General features: G+C 40.8%; 3 protein-coding genes across 11 annotated transcripts in view; 2 read left to right on the forward strand and 1 right to left on the reverse strand.

The window, feature by feature from the left end:
• The window catches only part of col5a2a (collagen, type V, alpha 2a), a 34,483-nt gene extending 33,237 nt beyond the window's left edge, over positions 1–1,246 (forward strand). The window contains exon 54 of the mRNA XM_044053184.1: positions 247–1,246. Within this exon, the coding sequence (XP_043909119.1) occupies positions 247–393 (147 nt within the window). The 3' untranslated portion in view covers positions 394–1,246. The remainder of the gene's footprint in view (positions 1–246) is intronic.
• A 9,573-nt stretch (positions 1,247–10,819) lies between these two features.
• The window catches only part of gulp1a (GULP PTB domain containing engulfment adaptor 1a), a 74,784-nt gene continuing 59,888 nt past the window's right edge, over positions 10,820–25,715 (reverse strand). For 5 of the 8 annotated variants that reach the window (XM_044017008.1, XM_044016995.1, XM_044017002.1 and 2 more), the window contains 9 exons: positions 23,652–23,723; positions 17,908–18,006; positions 17,644–17,781; positions 17,208–17,324; positions 16,374–16,460; positions 15,290–15,520; positions 15,026–15,164; positions 14,212–14,306; positions 10,820–11,577 (listed from right to left, as the gene is read on the reverse strand). In XM_044017008.1, the coding sequence (XP_043872943.1) occupies positions 11,506–11,577; positions 14,212–14,306; positions 15,026–15,164; positions 15,290–15,520; positions 16,374–16,460; positions 17,208–17,324; positions 17,644–17,781; positions 17,908–18,006; positions 23,652–23,723 (1,050 nt within the window). In that variant the 3' untranslated portion in view covers positions 10,820–11,505. Of the gene's footprint in view, positions 11,578–12,541; positions 12,553–14,211; positions 14,307–15,025; positions 15,165–15,289; positions 15,521–16,373; positions 16,461–17,207; positions 17,325–17,643; positions 17,782–17,907; positions 18,007–23,651; positions 23,724–25,715 lie in introns of all 8 variants that reach the window. The other 3 variants (XM_044017016.1, XM_044017018.1, XM_044017017.1) reach the window with 3 other exon arrangements.
• Positions 20,609–22,166, forward strand: LOC122761795 (PWWP domain-containing DNA repair factor 3A-like). 2 transcript variants are annotated; one of them, XM_044017029.1, is made up of 5 exons: positions 20,609–20,740; positions 21,292–21,387; positions 21,469–21,654; positions 21,774–21,862; positions 21,975–22,166. In XM_044017029.1, exons 1-5 carry the CDS (start codon positions 20,684–20,686, stop codon positions 22,099–22,101), a joined length of 555 nt encoding a protein of 184 aa, XP_043872964.1. In that variant the 5' UTR covers positions 20,609–20,683; the 3' UTR covers positions 22,102–22,166. The 2 variants fall into 2 exon arrangements, with proteins under 2 accessions (XP_043872964.1, XP_043872972.1); XM_044017037.1 differs by lacking the exon at positions 21,469–21,654.

Raw genomic sequence — 25,715 nt, forward strand, 5'->3', positions numbered from 1 at the left:
TGTTTTGGTTTTAAAACCCCAACATTGTGTGTGTTTATGGGAATTAGGTAACACCAGTGAGCCGGGCCAATGTTCTGGCTCACTGGTGTTCCAATAGTTGTGATTTATCTTCGTCCGATGCAGTGAAGCAGTGCTCAGTTCCATCCACAAAAGCCATTAAATTGTTTCCTTCTTTTTCTTTATTGTGTCTCAATGATGACAGATATAAGATTGCACTGACCAAGTTCCTCTGTGTCCCCTCCACAGCAAGCGAATGGCAACTGGGGCAAGACAGTGTTTGAGTACAGGACACAGAAAACAGCAAGACTTCCAATTTTGGATATTGCTCCTGTTGACATTGGTGGCCCAAATCAAGAATTCGGCATCGACCTCGGGCCTGTGTGCTTCTTATAAGAGCGAAAGCATGGATGCGTCTAGGACAATCCTGAGACTTTTGAACTGACCGCTGACACGATCAGCCACATTGTACATACAAGTACTGAGAACTATTCTGGCCTTGTGGCAAGATATTTATTGTGCCTTTCGACCCAGTTCAAGACATCGGCGATTTGTAAGTTAGAAGAATGTTTAAAATTGACATAAAAAAAGGGTTAAACATCAGAATCATTCCTCTGTCTTCTTGTGTATGCTTGACTTGACTCTTCATGCATTTTGAAACTAACTACCGTCTAGTTTAGTCCAAAGATCTTAGCCTTTAACATTTTTTCTTTCTTTCACAAGTCAATATTACAAAAGATTTATGAATTTAAAATCTAAAAGAAATATTTTAACTGCTGTTTATAGGCCCAGAATCCCACTGACACGTTGTCAAATGTTGTCCGGCAGTGACTCGTTTTTATGAATTTGTCCTTTTTTTTCATTTTAAATGTCTGAATATAAAACATTGTGGTGCTATTGAGGAAATAAATCCAGCTGATGACGCCTTTACCAGCTCAGGTATTTTCTCATGACAGTTTTGATGAAACCAATGTCTGTATCCAGTTATTTTACACTCTGTACCGATCACGTAGAACATTAAAGACACATTAAGACTGTCGGTTCCTCAGTGTTAGCTACCTCGTCACCGAAACTGAGAGAATGATGACACTACGTGTAAGTCTTTTTCTTTCTTTTTTTTTTTTATTTTCACAGGTGCTGTTTTGTAAGTAGTGTGATCTTTGTGCACTTCTCCCGGCTTCGCGGTACAGTGCAGGGTTTGGGGATGACAATAAAGATCTTTCTGTCAAAGATGGAGAGATGAATGAGGTGCTGTGTGACTGGTGTGTGGTGATTTGGGACACTTTTTCCTTCCCTCGACTCAAGTATCGTGCGGTCAAAGGTAGCACAGAATATTCCATTTTTTTTATGCATGTCAGTTCCCCCTTTGCAGTATCCTGCGTTTATATGCTCTTTTTTTTATAATCACTTTTACAGAATAAGGTGGCTGTGAGTGCCTGTGTGCTTTGTATTTCTTGCTATGCAACAAATTAAACAAAATGCTTGTAAATCCCCCCAAGCTCTTGTCATATTAATTCAGGTAAAGTTAGTTAGACTTTGCAAACGATCAATTTTTCTTTTTTTTTTACACATATTTTGTCATTTAAAAGACAAATGCACTTGACATACAGTATTCACGCGGCTGTTTCTCATGCAAGCCTTCACATGATTCCATTGTTAGTATTTATTGGACTTTACTAGCTACAGTTTACAACACCGGTGCATGAAGTATTTCATTCAGTGAAATAGGCCGAGTCAAGTATAACTCATGGGTGAATTCAAGTCATTTTAGGCAAAAGAATTTCAATTGTGAGCGGTGATCAGTCAACTTTTAGAGGGCGTTTCAGCAAGAGTGTTAAATATTATACGCTACAGACTTCCTTAAAAGGCCCTCTAAAGTTTCCTACAGTCTTTTAGTTGTGATCACTCGCAGACTGTGCTCTGCTTCCCCTCTGGCACCGTTTATCAAACAAGCCTTGTTTTGACACCTGCACACACACATGGACATACCCACATGTCTGCATGTTTGCAGTGTTTGGTCATTAGTTAGCCTAACTCCTGTGTCAAAGTCGGTTTTGGCTACTGGGAAGAAAGCATATCGCTCCTTGATCCAGAAAACCCTCCAACTTCATACCGTATCACTTCTCAACACATACAAGCTACAAAAGTCAAAAACGTCTCACTACAGGAGTAAAAAGAGGCACAACGCCACCACCGCACCGCCGATAAGGACAATCGTAACCAAACAGGTGGTGATGAAGACACATTTGCGGGTGCAGGTGCAGCATGTACGCTTCATTTCAATCTTGATCTGTTTCTGAATGCAGTCACTGATGATTCCCTCGACATGTAGGTGTGGAAAAAGCAGCATGTGCGCCCTCTTCCTCATAAACCTCTTCTTGAGCTCGGTGTTCACACCCTCTGCCACTGACCTGTACATGGTGACCTCCGGCGTGAACTCTTCGGCGAGATCCCACTTGTTTCGCAAACACCTCACCATACGATTTATGTGTGTGGCAGCCGTGAGGTCACTGGTTATGTTCAGCGCACCGCTGATCTTGAAGATACGGTGGATTGTTAAGACGAGGAACTGCTGTATCTGCTCATCTTTCTCTGGAGACAGACGCGCAGAAGAAGTCTCCTCCATGTTCACCACCGTGTCTTCCTCCGTGGGCGACTTATCTGCCACGTCCTCCATTTATTCGCGTTTATGTCAACGTGGAAGTTCTCCTGTGTTTTTTTTTCCGTCCTGGTTTGTTCTCACTCCGGTTTCCGTGGTGTCTTGAGACATTCACGTAGGCCTTGAAGTCAATTACTGAAGCGTTGGTTGTGAATGGCAGTTGTCATCCATTATGTTGCACGAAGCCTTTGATGTGATATATGATGTCATATAATTTGATGTCATAAAATCCTCAACCGTAGATGTTGATCATCTCAGATGCTCATTGGGATTTTTTGTGTTTTGTTTTTTTCCAGTGTGCTTGGCTTGTTTTTGTTGTTTTCTCCTCCATCTGGTAAAATATAATATTTCAACAAGAAATTGCTTAACTTAAATAAATACTTGATTGAATAACACTTAGGGTCTGTCTCTCCAGGCTTTGTGTCTGCACTGTTGTGCACTCGTGTTAAGGTAATATTAAAATCCACGAAACAGATCATCAAAATACAACTTTGTTGAATAAAGGTTTAAAAAAATCAAGTTTTAGAGACTTCACAGCATTCGTCAAGTTTCCTGGGACAAAATTGTGTAAACCCTCATGAGATAGAAAAAAAAGTAATCTATCAATGAAGTAATCGGCCAAAGTTGCTGAGTAAAAATATGATCAAGACATATTCTTCGACTGCCTCCACAAATTGCCAAGCGCTACATTGCATTAATCTTGTCAAAAGCACATTATGTTTTCATATTTTTTAAAATGTTTTATTCCAAATTGTGTGCTGTTGGTGGACGGCACAAGACCAGCCATTCTCACACCATTCTTAAACTTGGAATTTTCTGCAGCCAGCCAAACCTGCAGTTCCATCTTAATCAACACACATGTTTCCTTTGGTTTCTCCTGATAGCCACCAGTCCTCCATCATGCCCCACCCACCACTTACACAACAACGTGTTCCATCAAATATGCCCCTGAAGACATCTGAACATCAACATTGACGTATAGTCATAGCACCACCTAGTGGCATTGAAAAAAAACAACCTTTGATGTGCTACTCTTAGGTTGACCTGATCCACCCGGTCCAATTTGGTAAGGTTTGAACAAATGGTGCTCCCACCATGACAGAGGAAGTTGCAGTTACTTGACTAATTTGTCCGATCTGCACAAAACATCATGTTTACTCCAAGTCCCCAAAACAGCCTCATGGTTTCATGACCCACACCCAACGAGAAGTTGGCCAGTTTGAATTTAACATTACTTTTTCAGCACTTTTCACCTGTTACTACTGCAGCTTTGTGATATTGCCAATTTTAACAACTTTAACTTTCACATCTGCTTGTTTAATGATTTTGAATTACATTCCAATGTTTTATTAATTTTAAGTTAACAGATGCTTTATCTGTTCGGTGTTTCATGTCAGTCAGTCATCATCTAACCGCTCGTGGGGGGTGCTGTGCCAATCTCAGCTACATCGGGCGATAGGCGGGGTACACCCTGGACAGTTCGCCAGTCCATCGCAGGGCCACACACAGATAGAGACAAACCATTCACGCTCAAACTCACTCCTATGGTCAGTGTCCAATTTACCTAATCCCCACATTGCATGTTTTTGGACTGTGGGAGGAAGCCGGAGTACCCGGAGAGAGCCCACGCACACACGGGGAGAACATGCAAACTCCATGCAGAAAATGCCCTTGTTCCAACCGGGGCTCAAACCCGGGTCTTCTCGCTGCAAGGGGAGAGTGCTAACCACTATACCACCGTGTGGCCCTCGGTGTTTCATGTTTTATATAATTGTTTTTTTTAAATTGGTTTTGTTTTAATTTCCAATGTATGTACTTGCTTCTGTAAAGCACTATTAATTGCCTTGTGTAAGAATGGCGTGACATGTTAAAACACAACTGTGGAGTAAAGACTGAAAACTGTTGCTCTCCAGGATTTGTTTTGGCATTTCTTGACATACGGCTCAATGACCCACAGGAGTCATCACTCCTCCTCAAACGCTGCAACGATATCAAGTCGCACTTAAGCAACGGTTTCCCCGTTCGTTTGTGAGTCACTGCACCTGCGCCTTTGGTTTCATACCTCGACACAGAAATACACATCGAAGCTCTGCCACTTATTTAAAATGATGAAGATGAGGGAATGATGTAGAGAAGAAGAATAGAAAGAGCAGACTCCTGCTGTGAGGCTGCTCTTCTCTACCTCTCTACCACTGATAGAGAGGAAGAGGGAGGACAGTAGCTAAAACAGCTCTGCGTTTGTGTATAGTATCATCGAAAACTGCGATGTTTGTGAAACAGCGACGTTCTCGGATCCTGGTTAGGACAACTCAGAAAAGCACTGGAGAAAATGTATGTGAAAAGCTCAAAAAATACTTAAGGCCAATATCTATATAAAATAATTAATGTATATTTTTGAATTTTTCTTTTCAGGAAAACAATAAATGCTGCATTCAATAAAAAGCGGATTTAAGTTATTGAAATTTGGTCAGTAGTTGCTGAGATTAAATTCAATTAATTCACACTTTTGTAATATTGTCTACAGGTTATTTAAATGAACTGTTTATCATTATTAAACCGTTATATCAGATGTATCGTCATGGGGAGGATAAAGCAGTAGAAGATGGATGGATGAGCCACTGTGGCGACCCCGAAAGGGAGAAGCCAAAAGTAGAAAAAGAATCACAGTTGGATCTCTTAAGAAAACCGCACATCCTTAGACCTTGTTCTACACATGGCTGTCACGTCATTCAGACACTTCCTCGTGTCTGTCTTCTTCAAAACACAGATGAGTCTTGTGTTTTCATAGAAGTTCAAAGTTAAAAAAGTTAAAATCCAGTGGGATAATGTGCTCCTTAATGCACAAACATTACTGGTTGCCTGGCACAACAGGGTTCCAGCTCTTTTGCTGTGGACCTCTGTCTTTGTCGATCTTCTCCAGAGGCTTCATGTGACAGGCCAGCACCAGGTCTCTGAACTCCTTGTAGGAGGCAACTCGCTGGGTAATTGCCCTGAGTTTGGCCTCATTCTCTCGCAGGTATCTGCGCTCAGACTCCACCGCCACCTGCAGCTCACGCTCCAAGGCAGGGAAGTCGATGACATCAGCTTCGGATCGGCCCACCGTGTTCTGAATTGATTTATCATTCATGGCCACCTTATCTGTTATCTCAATTTTTCTAGCAAACACGAGATCCCTTGTTGACAAGTACGGCAAATGTGACTTTAGTTGGTCACTTGTTGGTGTTTTATTGTAATTGGCATTTGTAATGTGACTGGCTTCTTCTCGATCTTTCAACCTGTAGACATCTTTAAGCCCCTTAGCAATAATGTGTTTTTGAGGTGTGCCTTTGAAGGATATGATGTCATCAAATGCCTTTGACATCATATGTAAAAGCATTGGTGGCTTGATTCGACAGCAGCTGGAAAACGTAATAAATGATGCATTATTTCTTCCTTGAAACTTTTCCTTCCTCTTTAAGTAGAGTCACTACTTTTTCTAATTTCAGTCTTGACATCCGTGTTACATACATTTACACATATGTAAGCATAAATTGGAAATGATGAGAATATTGATGTAAACAATGGGGTTCCTGATAATAAAAAAATAAATAAACATGGACTCAACTGATTTACACAGCTCACTTTGTAGAATTAAGTTGATCATTTAATTTTATGGTTGTATTTGACTTGATAAAATGCTTCTGGAAACATCCGACATGGATGCTCTCCAGATCATGACACCTGGCATATATACACACTGAATGTGGAAAAGGCTACACTTAAAGTCAGTAAGTACAAGGCAATCATAGATGTCAGACTTCACCCCATTCACGCAACGAGCCTCTGGCGCCCTCTGTTTGTCATGTTGGAAAGTGCAATTGCAGAAGAACAGACACGCAGAGCCACTGAGAGAACCACAAGGGTGCTTCTTGACTCAGTCAGTAGTTTTTAGTGACTCAAAAACTAAGTCGCGAATAAGAGACAGAGCCAAGCTATAACTGCAGACGAGACGAGTAGGGTAATAAACAGCACGGTGATGGTTTTACAGCAACTGCCCCAATTGTTTCTTTTCCGTGATATCTCGACACTTGTGTGTCTCTGAATGCAGTCCGAGATCACGTCCTCCACGGTCGCTTCCTGCAGGAGCAGCGTGCGTCGCAACTTGCTCCTAAACGTCTCTTTGAGTTCCTTGGCGACACCGTTTGCCACGGGCCTGTGGAGATCGACCTGCGGAATGCGCTCGTGTGGAAGAGCGAGCTTTTTCAGCGTTGGCTCCACCAGGCGATGTATGTGCATGGCCGCTGAATTGTCATGTAGTGACTTGAGTAAGCCAGACTTCTTGAAGATACGATGGATTGTTAGAACGAGGAATATGCGTATCTCTCGCTCTCTAGTTTCTGGGGAGGGAGGTGGTGAGATCTCCCCATCTGTACTGTCATCCATGGTCTCTTTACTTTTGAAGGAAAAAAAAGAAAGAAGAGAAGCTTTACACTCTCCTTGACAAAGCCGGGAATAGCCTTTGATTTGGTAACATCTGACATCATCGAAAGTCTTTAATGTTGGATGTGTGATGTCATACATAGAACTGACTGGTTTCTTAAAGACGGGGTGCAACGTTAAGGGATCTAACGGATAAGGTGTTTTGAGTGCAGTCGATGTTGTTATTCTCACAGATAGTTGGGTTTTTCTTGGGGACACCAAATAAATTTGCTGAATTATTTTAGCTTAGCATGATATTTAGGCACAAGAGGGAAATTGTTATTTTTCCATCTTTTAATTACTTAAAAAAGACTATCCTACCACAAGGAGAGAAAATGGTGTCGATATGGAGTAGCTGAATAGGGGGTTCTCCAGTTTCCTCCCACAGTAGGAAAAAATGCAATATGGGGATAAAATAAATTGGACACTCTAAATTGACCGTAGGCGTAAGAGCGGATGGTTGTTTGTCTCTTTATGTGTTCCTGTGATGGACCGGCGATCTGTCCAGGGTGTGACGCCCCACCTTTCGCTCTATGTCAGCTGAGATTGGGACAGCGCCCTCATGTGGAGGATAAAGCGGTAGAAGACGGATGGATGTTGTTGAACAAGTTGCAGTGTCAATGTAACTTGCTAAATGAGAATAACGTCCATTCGGGTGTCACACACCTTGTATATAGTTTATTTATTTCATTGTCACTGAAATAGATCAAAAACACAGTCTTAGGAGAGAACCGGCTGTTCCCTGCTGCTAGTAAGACTCTCTTTCCTCCTGTTTGGGCTGACTTCTTGTCTTAAGCTTAAGATGATTCAGCAAAAACTATGGACTACCTGCATTAAGTAAGCATGCATTAAACATTTGACACATGAACTCATCTGCACCCATGACCAATAGCACTTGGGGTTCATGGACAGCAGTATTCGACCACGGCAATCTTAAGACTTCTGCAAACCAAGACAATTTGGACATTGCTATACTTCTAACTTCTAGCAACAGTTTAAGGAAGACCCTTTTCTATTCTGACACTATTCTTACATACATATTAAAAGTCCAATATTAGTCGGACTAAGACAATAATTCGGTTGTCATATGTAAACATGACAAAAATCGAGCTAGTCATAGTCTGACTAAGCCAATACATGCAGGAGTAGTCGGACTATGATTCATCTCGCCGTTCGCTGTGACATAAAGGTCAACAGGAGACCGATTCAATACATACTGGCTTACAGAGATACAGCGCCACCTACGGAAACATGCGCGTCTGAATAAATCGATTTTCTTCTCCGAATGTATACACAGACTCTGCAAGTTGTCAGATTACCTGTCTTAATCGGACTACGGCCTTAGCTTGGTTAAACTGCATGTAAATGTACTGACTGGTGACCTTAGTAAGTTAAAACCTGTAAAGCGACTGATTGGAGAGTTACGCTAATCATTTTAAATTTTAATTTAAGTCACCAATTATTGTGCAGTAATAGACAGACAGACATCTCTTGCTTGTCCTATCCCAAAAACTAAATGCCTTTGGACAAAAAGTATTTTGTTTGATGTTTTTTCTCAACATTTTATAGCACATTACACTTTTGACTTTTTACATTAAGAGAATTTTTTTTTTTTTTTTACATAAATTACATTTAGGGTCTTTTTTAGTCTTTTTAGTACACTATCAAAACAGCAATTATAAAACCCTTGTCACCCATTCAATGACTTTGTTTGTCTTGTCTACAACAAAGGTGTTCTATTGTTTCTGAAAGCACTTTAAAACGGTGTTTGTAACCCTGTGCTTATTATTTTTTCGTTCTTGCATCATTTGTGCAGTTAGCATTGTTAGTTACCTGCACATGCAAGGGGGCATCGTTAAAGAGTGTTTTATTATTCATTTTCTAACCCTGACAACTCAACCTGACTCTTGACAAATGACACCAGCATTTTATTTCTCTTATATCAACATGTTGATGTTTCATGGCTCCTCTAATTTCTATTCAGTTTATAGCATTTTCATACGAATGTATTGTTGCATTACTGCTTCACGATTAAATCATGACTGTTTCCTCTTCTATCCTTAAAACTAGTGACGAAATCAGAAAATCTTGTTACAAAGGCGTTTCCAGAAAGTTTGGGGGCCCTGCGACAACTCAATGTTGGTGTGTTTCTGAATGCACTCGGCAATGATTTTCTCCACACTTGGATCTGGCAGAAGCAGCATACAGCTCACCTTCCCAACAAATTTCTTCTCCAGTTCTTTGGAGACTCTCTTTGCCACTGACTTGTGCATACTGATTTCTGGAACGCGGTCTTCAGTGAGTTCGAGCTTTTCCAGAGTCAGCTCCACCAGGCGCTTTACGTGTGTGGCAGTCACAACGTCATTGAGGCACCTCAGTGTGCCCGTTTTCTTCAAAATCTGGTGGACTGTTAGTACGAGGAAGATGTGGATCCGTTTCTCTTTTGCTTTCCTGGCATCTTCGACGGTCCTGTTTTCCAGCTGCTCCTCCAGTGCTCCCTCTCCAATTAACTCCTCAATTGCTTTATCCACCATGGACTCCACAATTGTTCCACCCACAAGTAATTCCTCAATTGTTTGGTCCACCATGGACTCCCCAACTGGCCTGTGGCCCATGGACTCTGACTCCTGTTTTTCAACCATGGATTCCGTGTGTTTTTTGTCTGCCACAACTGTCTCGTCCTCCATGGACTCTGTCCCTGTTCTGACGTCCATGAACTCCTCAACAGTTCTGTCGTCATCATTTCCGTCCACCATGTAGTCCTCATCAGTTCTGTCCTGGGTGAAGTCCTCATCAATTCTGTCCTCCATGAAGTCCTCACCCATTCCGTCCTCCATGGCGGACTCCTCATCAATTCTGTCGTCCATGAACTCCTCGCCTATTCTTTCCCTCCTGGACTCTTCACTGCTACTGTTATTCATGAATGGTGCTTTCTTGACAAATGTTTTCTGTCAAAGTAGAACTTCAGTTTTCAATGACTTGGCTAAACAACAGTAAACATACCTTTCAATTGACGGCTGACATCTGATAACACCTTTGATGTGGAATTGGTGACCTCATGACACATAAAAGTGAGGTCACCAATTCCACATCAAAGTAAAATCCCCTTGAGTATATAATAGCGATGGCGAGATGAAGCTTCATCGAATTGGTTCACTCAAGGCTTCATTTGCTCTACTAAGCCATCTACTGGACAAACATGGTCAAACTGAAATGACATCAGTGTTTTTTGGTTGTTTTTTAAACTGAATTGAATAAAAGTACTTTCCATGATAAATATATGATGCACCTATATTGATATAGTGTGTAATTGAGGGTTAGGGTTAGTGTGGGTGAGCGGTAGACAATGACTGAGAGAGTGAGTTCACTTCAGAAAGGTTGCTTCTTTGTGTTTTCAGTCATACTCCAACTGGTTTGCAGCTGCCTGTCCGTACTAGTGCAACGTTGCGATTGCGGTGAGAAAACGCAAGAGAAATCATGTGGAGTTGACAGGCTGAAACAGCACTGAATTAACTTATCTGGGAATGTTTTTTAATGTCACTTGTACATGTGTATATCTCGCTGTGAATCAAAGGAACGATTAAAAGTTAGTTAGCTACAGTTGTAAGATACATTGTGACAAATCTCAGTGGTTGGAGATGGTCGAGCGCACAGCTATTGCATCGTCTACGGCTGAATTTCTATTAACAGAATCAATGAGCAGCGTTTAATTTTTGTAGTGAGATTTTCTTTAATAAGTGTAACAGCAAAGAATGCAACAAAGTTAAAAAATAATGCTGATAGTACTGCATGTATGGACGACGTCTGCACCATAGGAAAAAAATTAAATGCCAATTCATACATAAAAAAAGAGAGAAACCTCAATGTCAAAAATAATGTCAGTAAGCAACATATATATCCTAGTGGATTAATTATCTACACAAAGTGTGAAAACTAAGCTGTGACGATATGGACGAGATGAACGTTTGCGTTAAAGATACAAGTTCAATTTAATCCTCTTTCCAGAATGTTGGCCGTACAAACAGGAATGTGTTAACAACACAGAATTTCAAATGGTGCACACACACACACACACACAAAATGGTTTCTTGTGAAAATTCTGCCATGGCGTGTACCATTCCACATACTCCACTATTTACAGCTCTCACATTGCCTGTGCAAAACGCTTCCTTACTTCCATTTTATTTATTTATTTACTTTTTTACAAAAATAGTTATTTTCTATAATGGATCTGAGTTTGCCTTGAAATATCGAAAAAAAAACAATCTAAATGCAAATGCATATAAACCTCAAGATGAGAACCGTGACATCTCGACTCGGGCTTGCGGGACAGATTTTGGCACTTGATACAAACGAGATAAAAGTATGTGACGGGGAGCATCTTCTTGGCATCAGCAGCGGCTGTCCAGCGGGTCCAGGGAGAAGACGGTGCCCTCTAAGGTTAATCCCATTTTGAACCCCTCCTGGAAAGACACAGTCACTCAACAGTTGTGACATTCAATGGCTATTCACACTGACATCAGAATACACAGTGCTGCCGATCGACAGTCTGGCTAGATCAGAGCCATTAGGTTAGGAAGGAGGACATAATACTCTAAAAAGCAGGGATTACAACACTGCTGCTCTGCCATGCTTGGTCATGCACCACATACAAGATCATACACTCAAGCGGACATGAGGCTGGAATCAAGTCAGTATGATGTAAATATCATCATTTGAGCTGCATGAGCAAACCCTATGCAATTTATGACCGCGCAGACTCTATGCACCAACAACGCCACATGCTCCCTGTAGCCCAAGACTTTCCAGACTTTTGTTTTGGTTAAAAAAAAGAGACGAGGACGAAGACGATCATCACAGATGCTTGCGTTTTTATGTGGGGATGTGCAACCCTTCACTCAAACAGCAAAAGAAGGACATGAAAATGTGGTGAAATCCTAGCAAGAAATATGGAAAAGCATGTGCACAAGGCTCGACTGATGCAAACATTCATAACTGAGGCATAAAATAAAATATGGTCGGGCCTGAAGGCTCCAGTGAAACCGCTTTCTATCCCATGATAAACAATTTGCAAAGAGTAAACATTGCCAATCTAGAATTGTAATGTGAAAAACTAGGGCGAGTGCTGTACTACGTCACAAAATAACAGCAAAACTGGGTGCCGAAAAAAGCCAAAAATAGCTAGTTTTTAACTTTAAAGATATCAGGTACCAGTAAAAATAACAGTCTTCATCAGGGAACACAACAATGATGAACCTACTGTAAAATAAATGAACATAAATAAACTATTGCGCAAAGGAGCTGAGATGATACATTTGCTAATTAATGACACAACCACGCATGCACAGCGAGAATACGCAGCGGCGTGCAAACACGGCAACACAACACGACCAGCGTCACAACACAGACTGAGAGCAGAGTACAAACCATCTCTGACGCTGCAAGTGCAGAAGGAAAAGAGGTATGAGCGGACGTTAATAGTTTAGACGGAGACGGGAGGTGAAGAAGACAAAGTCAATCAGAGCTGCATCGCCTCCTACTGGCAACACATGGTTAAAACTCAGCAGATACTTTGCAAACAGTCACACAAGTTTCAGCCACTTTGTCAGTAAAGATCTCACACATGCATGTTAATAATACTAACCTACTGCACTTTCCAACCATTCACCATAAAAGGAAAAGTCCATCATGTGAACCATCTTATATAAAATTGGGGTCCCTCACAGTTTAGTCATGGAAGTCGACTTGAGTTTGATTAAATTAAGCAGCAACATAATAATAAGGTGGAATAGAAACAAGAACAGAAACAAACCAAGGCAAAATACAGGAAAATAGAGGTTTTACCGTCATTTTGAACGTTATTCAATGCTTTGCTCAAATCTGGAAATATAAATGTGGTTCCCTTTCCACAGCTCTGTGGCCTTACAGCTGCCCTGAAGCTTGAGGCCTGCAGCGATTTCTGATGGTGACAGTCAGTCAGAGCCCTCTGCTCTTTGACTGTTAATCCCTATCTTCAGACAGGAGGGCGGCTGCTACTGTTTCTGATGAGCCACATTGTTACCGACTAATGAACACAATGTTAAACTCAGCTGCTTCATTTACTGCTCCATCAGACCATGAATACAGTCACAGAAAACATATTCCACTATAATAATGGGCCATTTTCATTTGACTTTCTTTTTTAGAATTTGTTAATAAACACTTGACTGCTTTCCACGCCCAAACAAATCTCCATATGTAAATCGCAGACGTAAGGCAGCTGAAGGACGTGAAATTCTGCTCAGGGCTTTTTTTTTTTTTTAAATAGATAAAATAATCAAATTCAATAAACCTTGTGTAAACTTCCTAAATGCAGCAGGAGATTATTAAAATTTCCCCGGTGTCACGATGTCAAACTGTGTCTAATACAATGTAAAAGTACTTCCATCAAACTTTTGAACAACGCTGCTTGAGGATCGTACAATATACTGTACGGTGTTTTTACCTCAGGGTTTAAGCAACAGTTACATTTACGTACGATGTGCACATTTTAACTGATGTGATTTTTATGTTGTATCATTTGACTGTAAACTGGACGCATTTAGATGTGCTAGATACATTTCCCTACGGGTAACAATGTATACATCACATCATATTCAACCAGGAGAGAATATTGTCAGTTGTATCTATTCCCAGACAAAAAGCCTGATGTTAGTGGGTGTTTGTGTTTTTTTTGACCAGTTTAAAAAGGGGCTTTACTGTGCTCCATTTGTTTTACGCCAACATTAGCATGTACTGTATGTACAGGTATTTTAAGCATACATTAAAAGGGAACACCGTGCAATTACGGTATTGCAAAGTGTGCTTGCGCAAACATGTCGCCTGCGATATGCAAACGTAACCTATTTTTACTCAAACAAATTTAGGTGAAAGGATTATGGGTTAGAAATGAACGGTCCTGACACGACAGTGGTGCCCACGACTGCTGAAGAAAGTGATGAGTGTATGGTTTCACATGAAGCACAGGTCCTTTGACTGTGTAAAAGTAAAAGTGCTGATATAACACAGATAAGACGGGAGAGTTGGGTGTCATTACCAGACTGTGTGCAGACGCTCACCTGCATCTCATCCAGCTTTGACTGAATATCTGGAGGGAAGTCGGCTGCCCCACAGGTGAATGGATCAAAAGGCTCGGCACCAAACAAGTCCTTCCCTACAAACACAGACCACAGATACACATTGTACACACACTGGTGAGTGAAAAATATCTTTAATAGGCAGCGACGTCCTCTTTCCTTTGCATCACACAACAGCCCTCAGGACTTTTGCGGAACGACGTCCAATAACAGACACGTTCACACGGAAACGGTTGAATAACTGCCCGATACGAAAGTGAAGGTTATCTTGGAAAAAACCCTTTTTTGACAATTCTAAAGCCATAAAATCAAAATAAATCCAAGTGACCTGATTATCATGATAGCCATAAGAGGGTTAAAGCAAAACTTCACTGATTAGCATTTAGCTTTGTGTTATTAGAATAGGGCTAGTATTTTCTGAAAAAGTATGCTTCCCAACCTCAGTTTCTCCTAAGATGAGAAATATCTTCATTCTTTTCTTAGTTACGTGTCCATCTGTTAGCGTAGCTGTTAGCAAAGATGGCGGACACTGTTTACATTCTGGGAATGAGGTCCCGTCAAGCCACGAGTGGGTCTAAAAACTGCGGAATTAGCGCTGCAGTTTAAGTCTCGGACCGAGTGTCACAGGTGGACACGTAACAAAAACAAAGAATGAAGATATTTCTCGACTCAGGAGAAAACTGAGGTTGGGAAGCACACTTTTTCAGAAAATACTACCCCAGTTCTAGTAATACAAAGCTAAATGCTAATCGGTGAAGTATTCCTTTAAGAATCAGAGATGAAAGTTATGACTCACTTATATCTGGTGGCAATGTGGTTGGCGGCGGTGGTGGGCAGCCATTACTGGCCACAGCGGGCATCAACGGTGTCACAGGGGAGAAGGGAACCATGTCGAAAGCGTCTGTGGACTGTGGTTTCATGGAGATGCTCCCTGCCTGTGCTCAAAGTCATGGCGAGGGAAATGGTTAAATAGGCAAAGTTAGACAAAAAAAACCCACACAGGATAAGAACAGGAGGGCAGAAAGAAGAGCAGGAAGAAGAAAAAGCAGAGGATGTTTACGCGAGGCCGTGGGATGCTGCATCCCTCGGTAAGCTTAGCAGGAAGGAGAGTAGGTTTGGCAGGCGGAGGTGTTAGTAGCCCGGCGGACAGGTTGGAATCCGGCGAGCTCATAGGAGTGAGCGTGACAGAGGAGATTTCCAGACAGGATAGTGACGTGATGTTGTGACACCAGTAGAGAGACGAGGGCGTCTGGAGCATGTACATTTCATCGTCTGTGTTAATGTGCAGCGGCTGGAGGAAAAAAAAAAGGGGGGTTGCACACAAAATGACCAGAGTGGGACATTGTTATTCAGAGTGTGTGTGACTGCACTTGCTGGAGGCTGACACAAGGGCTGGCATTTGAGTCGCTGAGCGGGTGAACGTATCACATCCCTCATCACACCAATCAGGTGGGTAATTGCTTTGACTCAGACTCAGCTTAGACCCCCGCTGAGTCCCTCCAGAAACACTTGATTGTTCGAAAAAAAAAACCTTCAGTCTGAGGCCAAATCCGAAAATTAATTCACGGCAGTAATATCTGCAGAGCCAGCCGTTCTAAAAATACTTTCAGGACTCGGCGTCAAAGTTTCCAAAATGGCATTACATTTTGTCAAGCTTTGGGAATCAAAGGTGGTCACGGTTGTGCATGACAGGGCGAACATTTCAATCCAAAATGAATGTCAGTGAGTCGAGTGAAGCTGTAGTTAACCCTGCCGTTCAAGTCAGACTAAGGAACAAAGTGCATCAAAAACAACAATTTTTGGTTTTAGACTTTCAGGACTGTGAACGTGAGTGTCGGCTTAAAACGCTTCACACTATATTACTCACAACTAAAGCCAAATTACACACAGGGATTTCTTTTTTGAGACGAACAACGAGATTAAACGAGGTTAAAGAGTCAAGAGTTAAGAGTTAAGTAGAGTAGTGTGAATAACAGGCAGATCCCTAATAATCGTTTTTAAATGTGCTTAAAAAGGAAAATTACAGCCCATTTTTTAGCATAAGACACTGATTCCCCTGTCACTCGTTGAGGGGGGGAAATAAAACATATAACGAAATCCTGTTTTTGTTAAGTTTCTTAACTGAAGAGGTTGTGTGTCCTCACCGGTGGCACGTGAGCAATCATCAGCTGCTCTTCCAGATCCTGAAGCTGTTTCTTTAGCTCAGAGTTTTCCGTTTCCAGTTCTTGAATCTACAAAGTGCATCAACCATCAACCAGATATTTTCACACATGTCTTGTACTTTTACTGTATTGGATACAGCTGGACACCGTTAATAATGTCATATAAAAAAAACAACCAAACAACAACATCAACGTTTCACATAAATCACCATGGCTATTTATTACTAGACAAGATGGAATTGTGTACTGGGACATTGTAACTCTTGTTATTAACTGTTAAAGACTGTGCGGTGCAGTTGAAAGTTCTTTAATAAACTATTGTCAGCTATTGTTAAGATCCAGTTTACTTCTTTTGTATTCGAGCTCATGCCTTTTAAGCCAAACCACATGGGATAGGTGCAGTTTTTCAGAGATGGGGTGCAAAATAATTCAATAATATATATTTTGTAATAACAAAATTAAAGTAATGGATGTTATTAGAAACTGGTACATGGCTGCCAGTGGGACACAAAAGTCTCAGCTAATAGAATATCAAGTCGACCATATGTTAAAAAATATGGTTGCCATTTTATCCCCGGGGGGGAGGAGCATGGCAAAGTCAAAGCTGACTGTTTTTGTTGATAACTTAATGCGCTTTTACTGGCATTTTCCCATCAATACATCTTAATTGTCCAGAAAAGACAATCAATACAAACAAACTCTGTGTTCATTAATAAAGAATATAAATGTGTCAGTGTAGTGGCACAGACTCTCAAAGTCAATTAAAGTTTTTGCGAGAGCAAACAAGCCGAACAAACGAGACACGACGAGACTCACTCTTTTCTGAAGACTCCCGATCTGTTTCCTGGTTTCCACGTCTTTGCCGCCAGACTCGAGGAACTTCTTGTAGGCCAAGTCGAATGCCTGACCAATGGTGAGAGTTATCTCCTCTGCCTGAAGCACGAGAGGAACAGAGACGGCTTGTTTTACAGCGATCGCCGACGTTTAAAAGCGAAACATGTAGACATACCACAAGGGTCAGTTTAAATGGAAGTCTATGGTCGAAAATCTGTCTCACATCTCAATTCAAAATGTCCGTAAAGCTTTTCCTAAAGTCTCAGTTGCTAGTTTGTGACCCATTTTAAAGAAAATAGAGTTTAATATAGGGCACATGTGAGTTGACACCAGAGTGATTGACAGCTGGTATCGTCCAATAGGAAGTCTTCCAGCAGGAATTCAGATTCTTACGTGTAAGAAAGCGGAGAACACTTACACACTTTTCACTGTCAAACACGTAGCACAGGTGTTTGTTGGACTCCGAGTCTTTGCAGATGAACGTAAATATCCTTTTGTCGGTTTTGTCATCCGCACAGAAGGATATCCTGTGTAACTGACAGTTATGCTGCACATCCTGGAAAACAAAACATTATTATTGTCCAACACTTTGAATAATGAATCGCATCATTGTACTCTATATGAGGAGTTATTAGCCTAATGGCAGCTGTCAATGCTGTCAATGTATACTACATGGACTCACTTTTGACTTGGGATCTAGTATTTTCACACCATAAATGGAGATCTGCAATTCCACTTTGGGAGTCTTCTGTCCCTCTGACTTCTTGATATGCCTCTGAAACTGCACATGAGAATATATATTAATAATGCAAAGACATTGCTAATTTCACAATAAACAAGAAATGCTGTGGGCACGGCTTTAAAGCTGCTTCGGCTCAGTCCCAACGTCCATTTATACAGACTCACAGTCAGTGACTATTGACTCTATACTGCCCCCTTGATTTCCAGTGGCAAAATGTACGCAAGGTATGGACGAAAGAGTAGTAAAGTATAAAATAGGCCTTAACAAGTCTGGGTTTCTTTCAGCTGTAAATAATCCCTAATGAGAGCATAAAAACAAGACACAAAAATGTCAACAGACATCTTGGAAGTTAAAAAAAAAAAAAAATCCACGGTAGCATGTTGCCATTAAGCAGTGATGAAAGTTTGTAAAGGACAATTAAATGATCAAGGTGAAGTGTTTTATAGAAGTCCCGCGGAGTAATGCAGCTAAGTGGTCACTCTTTCATGCACAGTTTAAGTCTTTTTCAGGTTTGCTGCCAAGTGGATCAAATGCCAACGGGACTTGGCAGAGAGTTCAACTCAATAACCATTTAAGAAAGTCTGTTAAAAAGGGCAGTGTACACTTCAGCAGACATATCACGGCATGTATGGAAACCGTATTCTAGATTTATTGTAATGACAAATGTTTATTTTTTAGGATTAAAAACATAGACCATAAACTGTCTCTTTACAGGCCAGGCAAAGCATATCATGCCTATAACATAATGTTGACGTTTTACAGTCTGAACTGTGACAATGATGATGTAATCAATCTTTTATCAGGCCTTTTCAGCTGTTAGGATTGCAGACATTTGATTTCAGGGCCTGTAAACACATGAAAAGGTCCATGGGTAAAAGGGAAAGTAGATCTTACAGCAAGATATACCTCGTGCGAACTGATATGCATCGCAGTAATTGACCCAATTTCACCTTATGTTTGCAACACATTTCACCCCCCTTCACATGGTCTTTGGGAAAATACACCGAGCCTGTCCAGATTGTCCGTGTACCTGGCAGAGTAGCCTTGGTCTCTCCAAACAGACTGTGAGGATCAAATGTAATGAAACAATAGAGGTGTGAGGTTTGGGAAAACAAGCCTCCCCCTACAAGTGGCCTCACAGATTCAACTGTTGGCAGGAGAAGACAGAGGGGGGAGGCCAGCACACAGCGAGCACAGCCACGTTACCAAGAAGCTGTGGGAGAGGAGAGGAGAGGAGAGGAGAGGAGAGGAGAGGAGCCTGGGTTCCAGCGGTTCCCAAGCTTACACACTAACACTGCTGGTTTGGTTCAGTTTGACTCACATGTGGTAGAGTACGTGTGTCCTGACAGTAACCCAGAGTAAGTGTCACTCACTGGGGAATTTAAACGCAACTGGAGTCCTGATTACACGGAGAAGCCTTAAAAAGCAAAATATCACATTCGTCGGTGCAGTCCAAAATGATAAATCGAGAGGTTTTCTGGGCATGGCTTGCTGTGTTGCAATAAAGACGACTTAGTTACAGAGGGTTCTGACCTAATTCAAGAAAACGTACTGTGCCCTTGAGCTTATTTTTTTTTATGGTTTTACAAGCTGCAACTTCATAGCTTCGATTCAGTCTCATTGCTCTCAGTAAAAAAAAACGCTTCAACAAAAACAGAAACAAAACGTATTAAATGCACATGACGTGTGACCGTTCAGGCCGATTCCCTCCTCTGCAGTTCACTCTGCTTCAGTTTCAGAAAGTACAACTAAGAGCGGGGATTTCTGTTATGAGACCGACAAATTCGAGAAGGGTCTAGCTGCAGACCCGCAGACCACTCAACGAAACGCCCCTTCACTCAACGAAACGCCCATTCACTCAACGAAACGCCCCTTCAAACTACACGACACTCTGATTGGCTCTCAAGAGACTGCGTCTGAAACGTGATGAAGTTTACGTTGACCGAGTATGAAGAGAGAACCCGAAAAAGTAACACGGGAAAAACACGGGAAAATGACGGAGGAAAAGGTAAGAATGGATAAAAAACACATTTTGATATTGAACACTGGATGAATAGTCATTATTTGTATCCATTAAATCAATTAAGTGCAGTTTATTAACCAGTAATGTCTGCATGCTGTAACGATAGCGATTGTAACAGCAAGCAAGACGCAGCGATTTTCTCCCTTTTTTTTTCTTTTTTTCCTTTTTTTCTTTTATTTATATGTACAGGTTATAACATTGACAATATAACATTGTCTCATTTTCAACCAAGAAACGTATAAGATAAACTATATGATCTCTATATATTAGTATTTATCTGTTTTTTAATCTTTAAATGACTTTGACAAGTTGCACACAGCTTTGCTCATTTGAAAACGTGTGACCTCAGTTCTACAATTGTTAAGATAAAAGATTTGATGATGAATAATATTTTTCATGTTTAGAAATGAGAAGTTCTGTTGAATCACAGTCAACAGTGTCATTTGATTTGATTTATTTCAGTTAGCCTGCATATATTTTAGGACAGGGAAAGTCTTAAAGGCAAATGCAGTCCAGTGTATTACTACTTGATTCTGGATTAAAAATGTTTCCATGTTAAAAATACAAAATACAATTTTAATTTACATTTTCTCTTATAGAGCAACACTACGTTCAGTGAAGGAGCAGGCCCTGAGCTGAGGAGATGCGACTCGGACACTTATCAGTGTCTGATCTGCACAAAAAAGGGGAGCTATGCAAAGCTTGTGTCTCATCTGCAGGGACACCAAAGGTCAATGGTGGAGTACGGTGGTAAGTCCTAAATTATCAAATATTTTTTCATTTCAACGCTGAAAGGCTTTAATTTCCCCATGAGCCTTATGTATTATTAAATGTGATGTTATTTCTGTTTGTCCTGACCATGGATAACTGTGACCATCAAACTATTCAACTCATCCATTTGAGTATCAGAAACTCAAAATAAGTAAAGTAAAGTAAACCATTTCATCTATGTGTACTGTACTTCATGTGTGTAGAATCTTAAGTCAATGTGTATTTTATTTTCACTCTTGTTGAGAATTTAGATATTGAGAAAAAGTTTCAAGATTCCTGCATTTTTATAGATGCCCCTGATAATAATGATTGTTCTCAGAAGTAATGTAGCAATTTGCCTCTCAGACAGGCTTATCTGTATATCCATTTAGGGCAGTGATGTTACTGTGGCCAAACAAGTTGCCAGCCAGGATGACACCTCTTCCTCTGACATCAGAGGAAGTGCAAATAATCAGGGAAAGAAAATGTCTTATTCAAAGTTCTTAATCACATGTATTCAGTGTTGCATATTATGTGTAATTTAATTTTAGGAAAGGGCCCAACAAGCCCAACAGAAGCGACGCGAGGCATGTTGTCTGTTAACCAGTGTAATCACAGAGGATCAGGGCATGCTGCAACACCTTAAAGTGAGTGACAATGGCATTTAGTGTGGTGTTTGTGTATTTGTATATGAATACCCAAACTAAAATCCTAAACAATTTTTATAGAACATCATCACAGGCAACACGGTGTCTCCTTGGGCCAAGAAACAGGACAGGGTCATCCTTCTTTTTGAAGATGATGAACAAGTGGACAAAGTCATGCACTTCTTGTCTGAAGTACTCGAACGTACTGAGACAGACAAGAAGTCTGCAGATCCAGTGTCATTCGTAATGGATGTACTTTTGCCAGAGATCTCAGACACTGACACTGATTTGTAGACTACATGTGTTATATGACTGCATATGTCTGTCTCCTTTTAACACATGGTCACTGTCTAACACAATCTTAAATCTTAATCTTCATGCCACAGGCAACAGTACACGCCCTCGGAGCTGTTCACTCCATCTCCCTGGACAAAGCCAAGGAGATGTACATGCGTGGCACAGAGTTTGACTCAAGGTAAGCCGGATAGTTTAGGAAACTGTTAATCCAATTTTCTGTTTATATCTTATTATGTATTTGAGTGTCTTTAACGACTTCATTATTTTGCAATATCATTTTGTCTTGTCAGCGAGATAACCCAGCTTGGGGAACAGCTTCAGAGCCACATTTCCTCAAAAGCGAGGCAGAAACTGGATAGCTTCCTGAGCAATTACAAGAAAGCCTTGGAGTGTGAGGAATTCCTCGGGCGCCTGTAATCCCTGGGTAGTGAATGTGTCTGCTGGATAGTCTGTTGTGTATAAAATAAAGAAAATATATCATTCATCACTTGTATTCATTACATGGATTTGAAAGTTATACAACTTTCTGTGCAGAATCAAGGGTTTCAGTGCATTTGTTTTACTTTCATCAAAAGACCAACTGATGTCCAACTGGCTGGGTTTGATTCAGATACCAATGTTTCACATATCTTCCTGGAAATAGGTAACATCTCCTTAATGACATACTCAGCAGATCTTGTCTACTTAACTTCTGTCTACCACCACCTGGACCACACCAGCACAGAATTTAAGGAGGGTTTCTTTCAGGTTAAAAACCTGATCAAGTAGACTTTTATTAGTTCTAATCGTTGTTCTGTCCAGTTGAACAACATGTCAAACTACAGACTAATAAGACATTCAATAAATGTAGGCCTATATTAAACACACCTTTTTGTAACATACAGGTTGCCATGATGTTGGAAGTTTGCAAAAACAAATGAAATTATTCAAAGTGTGTGTTCAAAGTGGAATTTGTGATATTATATTGTATAAACGTGATATTATATTGTATAAACGTGATATTATATTGTATAAACGTGATAATTATATTGTATAAACGTGATAATTATATCACATAAACGTGATATTATATTGTATAAACGTGATAATTATATCACAAAAACGTGATACTATATTGTGTAAACGTGATGTTCAAAGAACTTTTCCAATCGGCATTTATATATTTTAGCAGTTTGGCTATAACATTTCATACTTTACAAAGTGACATTAATTATTCACAAATTTCACAGAAAGTACATTTCTGTGTTCATAAAAGTCAACACGAGTATTTATTCTTCTCTTTTCCTGTCGCACACCGGGATAAAAGTCTTTTGTCAACAAGTGTCTATGAGAGATAGAATAAAGTTTCAATAAAAGAAGACGTCATCACGTTAGTAAACGTCATCACGTTTCAGACGCAGTCTCTTGAGAGCCAATCAGAGTGTCGTGTAGTTTGAAGGGGCGTTTCGTTGAGTGAAGGGGCGTTTCGTTGAGTAAAGGGGCGTTTCGTTGAGTGGTCTGCGGGTCTGCAGCTGGACCTACTTGACAAATTCGGAGAAAATGAAATTGAGAGCATAAAAAATGTGAGTGACTACGTCCGTCCTTTTCTCGCCCATCCAGACTAAAATGCAGCCCAGGAGCGTTTTCGCTCAGATGCTCTAACATTTCGGGGTAGAATGAGAAGTGAGGATAAAACCTTAGGTCGCAGCATCTACTTAAAAAAAACATCAGGAACCACTTGGAGAGAGTGTTAATTGACAAGAGTCCTGACGAAGTTTAATTGAATTTTGTGTTTACCTTGGGAAGCTTGACTTTAGAAAGTGTTGTGCTTATCGAGCAGTTAAAGCCTTACACACACACACACACACACGGGAACTGAAAGACGACACGGATACCTTCATGGTCAGGTGGAGCGTCTGTCAATCTGGACACTCAAAAACACTGTTTAATTCCTTTCGATTTCAGTCGATCGCAAAGCCTGGGCTTACCTTTAACTTTCTGACTGCATCCTTTACGACTTCTGTGCCTTTTGGGGCCTCAACCTCTGTGTTTCCAAGGAGCTGGAAAAAAAAAAGAACAGAAAGTTTATGACACGACAGCGATGCAACAGAGGCAGAGAAGAAAGAAGAGGTGAGAAAAAGCCGAGGAGAAAAGACACTGTAGCTGAGGTGGAGCTGTACCATATTGTTAAAAAAAAATCACAACATTATTATAATATTTTGACAGATTTTATGATATAAATCAAAGTTGGTACGGCTTATCAAATTGACATATTTACTGACATTTTCACCAAGAGATAGTGCTGTTTTGTCACAAATGTGTCTTCATTCAATTATTGCAGCGTCTTCCTATTTGAATAGTGCACTTGATACATGTCGCAGCCCTAAGAAGAGCATATTTCAAGGTTCAATAAGATCTTACTCTATATATTATCATGACACACAGAGAGGGGACATTTTTGTCAGTGTCATCCGTTACACACACACACACACACACACACACACACACACACACACACACACACACACACACACACACACACACACACACACACACACACACACACACACACACACACACACACACACACACACACACACACACACACACACACACACAGAAACAGGCACAGCATTTCTACCGTTATCCAACAGATGGAGCCATTAACCTTTGTGCCTGAACATGTTGCTTTCCATCTGGGAGAAGCAGCAGTAAATGTTGCAGTCACACACACACACACACACACAGACACACACAGCGCTTCAGTGCATCCTGAGCTCAACGTGTGGAGCCTGTTTCAATTTCAGACTTCATAAATACTGGCGTTTGCCCCTTAAAGGTTGACAAAAAACAACATAACAATGTCTCCCTCTGGACTAACACAGACAGCTCAGACAGATGGGGATAGCCTTTACTGCACGATAACATCTCTGAAGGTTTACAGTGGTTTTACTAATGTACAAGTTTATTGTGGAGGCTGCTATGCAGACTATACTCTCCTATTACTTGAGTTTTTCTCTTTTCTTTTGGTTCTATAAAAGAAATCTTTTTGTGTTTGAAGGAGCACTAGGAATGTTGTAGATGACTGGTAGCATTATAACAAATGGGAAATTCCCCAAATTATGAGTGCAATATGAGTTAAATCAGCACATTTCAGCATTTCCCCACACCACAACACCGCTACTTAGAGCCAGAGAGAACACACGGGGCAGCTTTATACACTAAAGTCTGCACGCTGACACACACAAACTCACATTATGACAAATGTTCTCCAGACTTTTAAGGACATTCAGACATGGCTGTTGACAGACGCCCAGAGTAAAATAGAGAAGTAGTCGTTCCTGACCGGTGTATTCTAGGCTGCGTCTGGGGAGTCGTCACCGGGCAGGAACAAGAGACTCAGAGACTCATCCATCAACTGGTGCATGCAGGTGAAAAACGGAAGAAAAAAAAAAAACACCCTGTCCTTCATTCCCAACGCTGAAGGCTCACACTCTACTCTATGACGCGAATAATTATGAGAGAAAAAAAACAGGACAATACTTTGATTTTCACCTTGGTGGCAGGTCTGAAAAGTTCACTGACATCAACAAAGTGTGATTAACAACTCACACCGCTTGCTCCATATTTAAAGGTTTCTTTAAAAAAAGAAAAAGCAGAGATCGGGAGAAGAGTGATTACATTCTTTCTGTGACGGGAAGGCCACTGTAGTTCCCTAACTCAGCGTGAGGGTGACCTCATCATCAGTTGTCACTAACTCTCCACAATTCTTATATTAATCCTTTCACCAGCACAGCCCCAAAGCCAATAACACTTGACGATTGCAGAGGTAGGCACAACCTAATCGACGCTGCAGTCAGAAAACACCGACAGCTGCTGTTAGTGGCAACAGTCAAAGAGCACAGAAACAGATGAGCTGCAGAAGTCATCAATACTCTCCACTATCACCTCCACACTAATAATAATAATAATAATAACATTAATAAAATTCAAATCTGGACAAAGGCCACCTGCACTGACACATAATGTGCGGAGGTGTTGCTTTTTTGCTG

The sequence above is a fragment of the Solea senegalensis genome, linkage group LG2 (genome assembly GCF_019176455.1).
Source record: "Solea senegalensis isolate Sse05_10M linkage group LG2, IFAPA_SoseM_1, whole genome shotgun sequence".
NCBI lineage: Eukaryota > Metazoa > Chordata > Actinopteri > Pleuronectiformes > Soleidae > Solea > Solea senegalensis.

Excerpts from the sequence above, each read along its gene's own strand:
- LOC122761795 (XM_044017029.1), top strand. The coding sequence starts at position 20,684 with ATGCAAAGCTTGTGTCTCATCTGCAGGGACACCAAAGGTCAATGGTGG. Across the intron at positions 21,655-21,773 it reads TGGATGTACTTTTGCCAGAG|GCAACAGTACACGCCCTCGG; the intron begins ATCTCAGACACT and ends TTCATGCCACAG. Across the intron at positions 21,863-21,974 it reads GGCACAGAGTTTGACTCAAG|CGAGATAACCCAGCTTGGGG; the intron begins GTAAGCCGGATA and ends TTGTCTTGTCAG.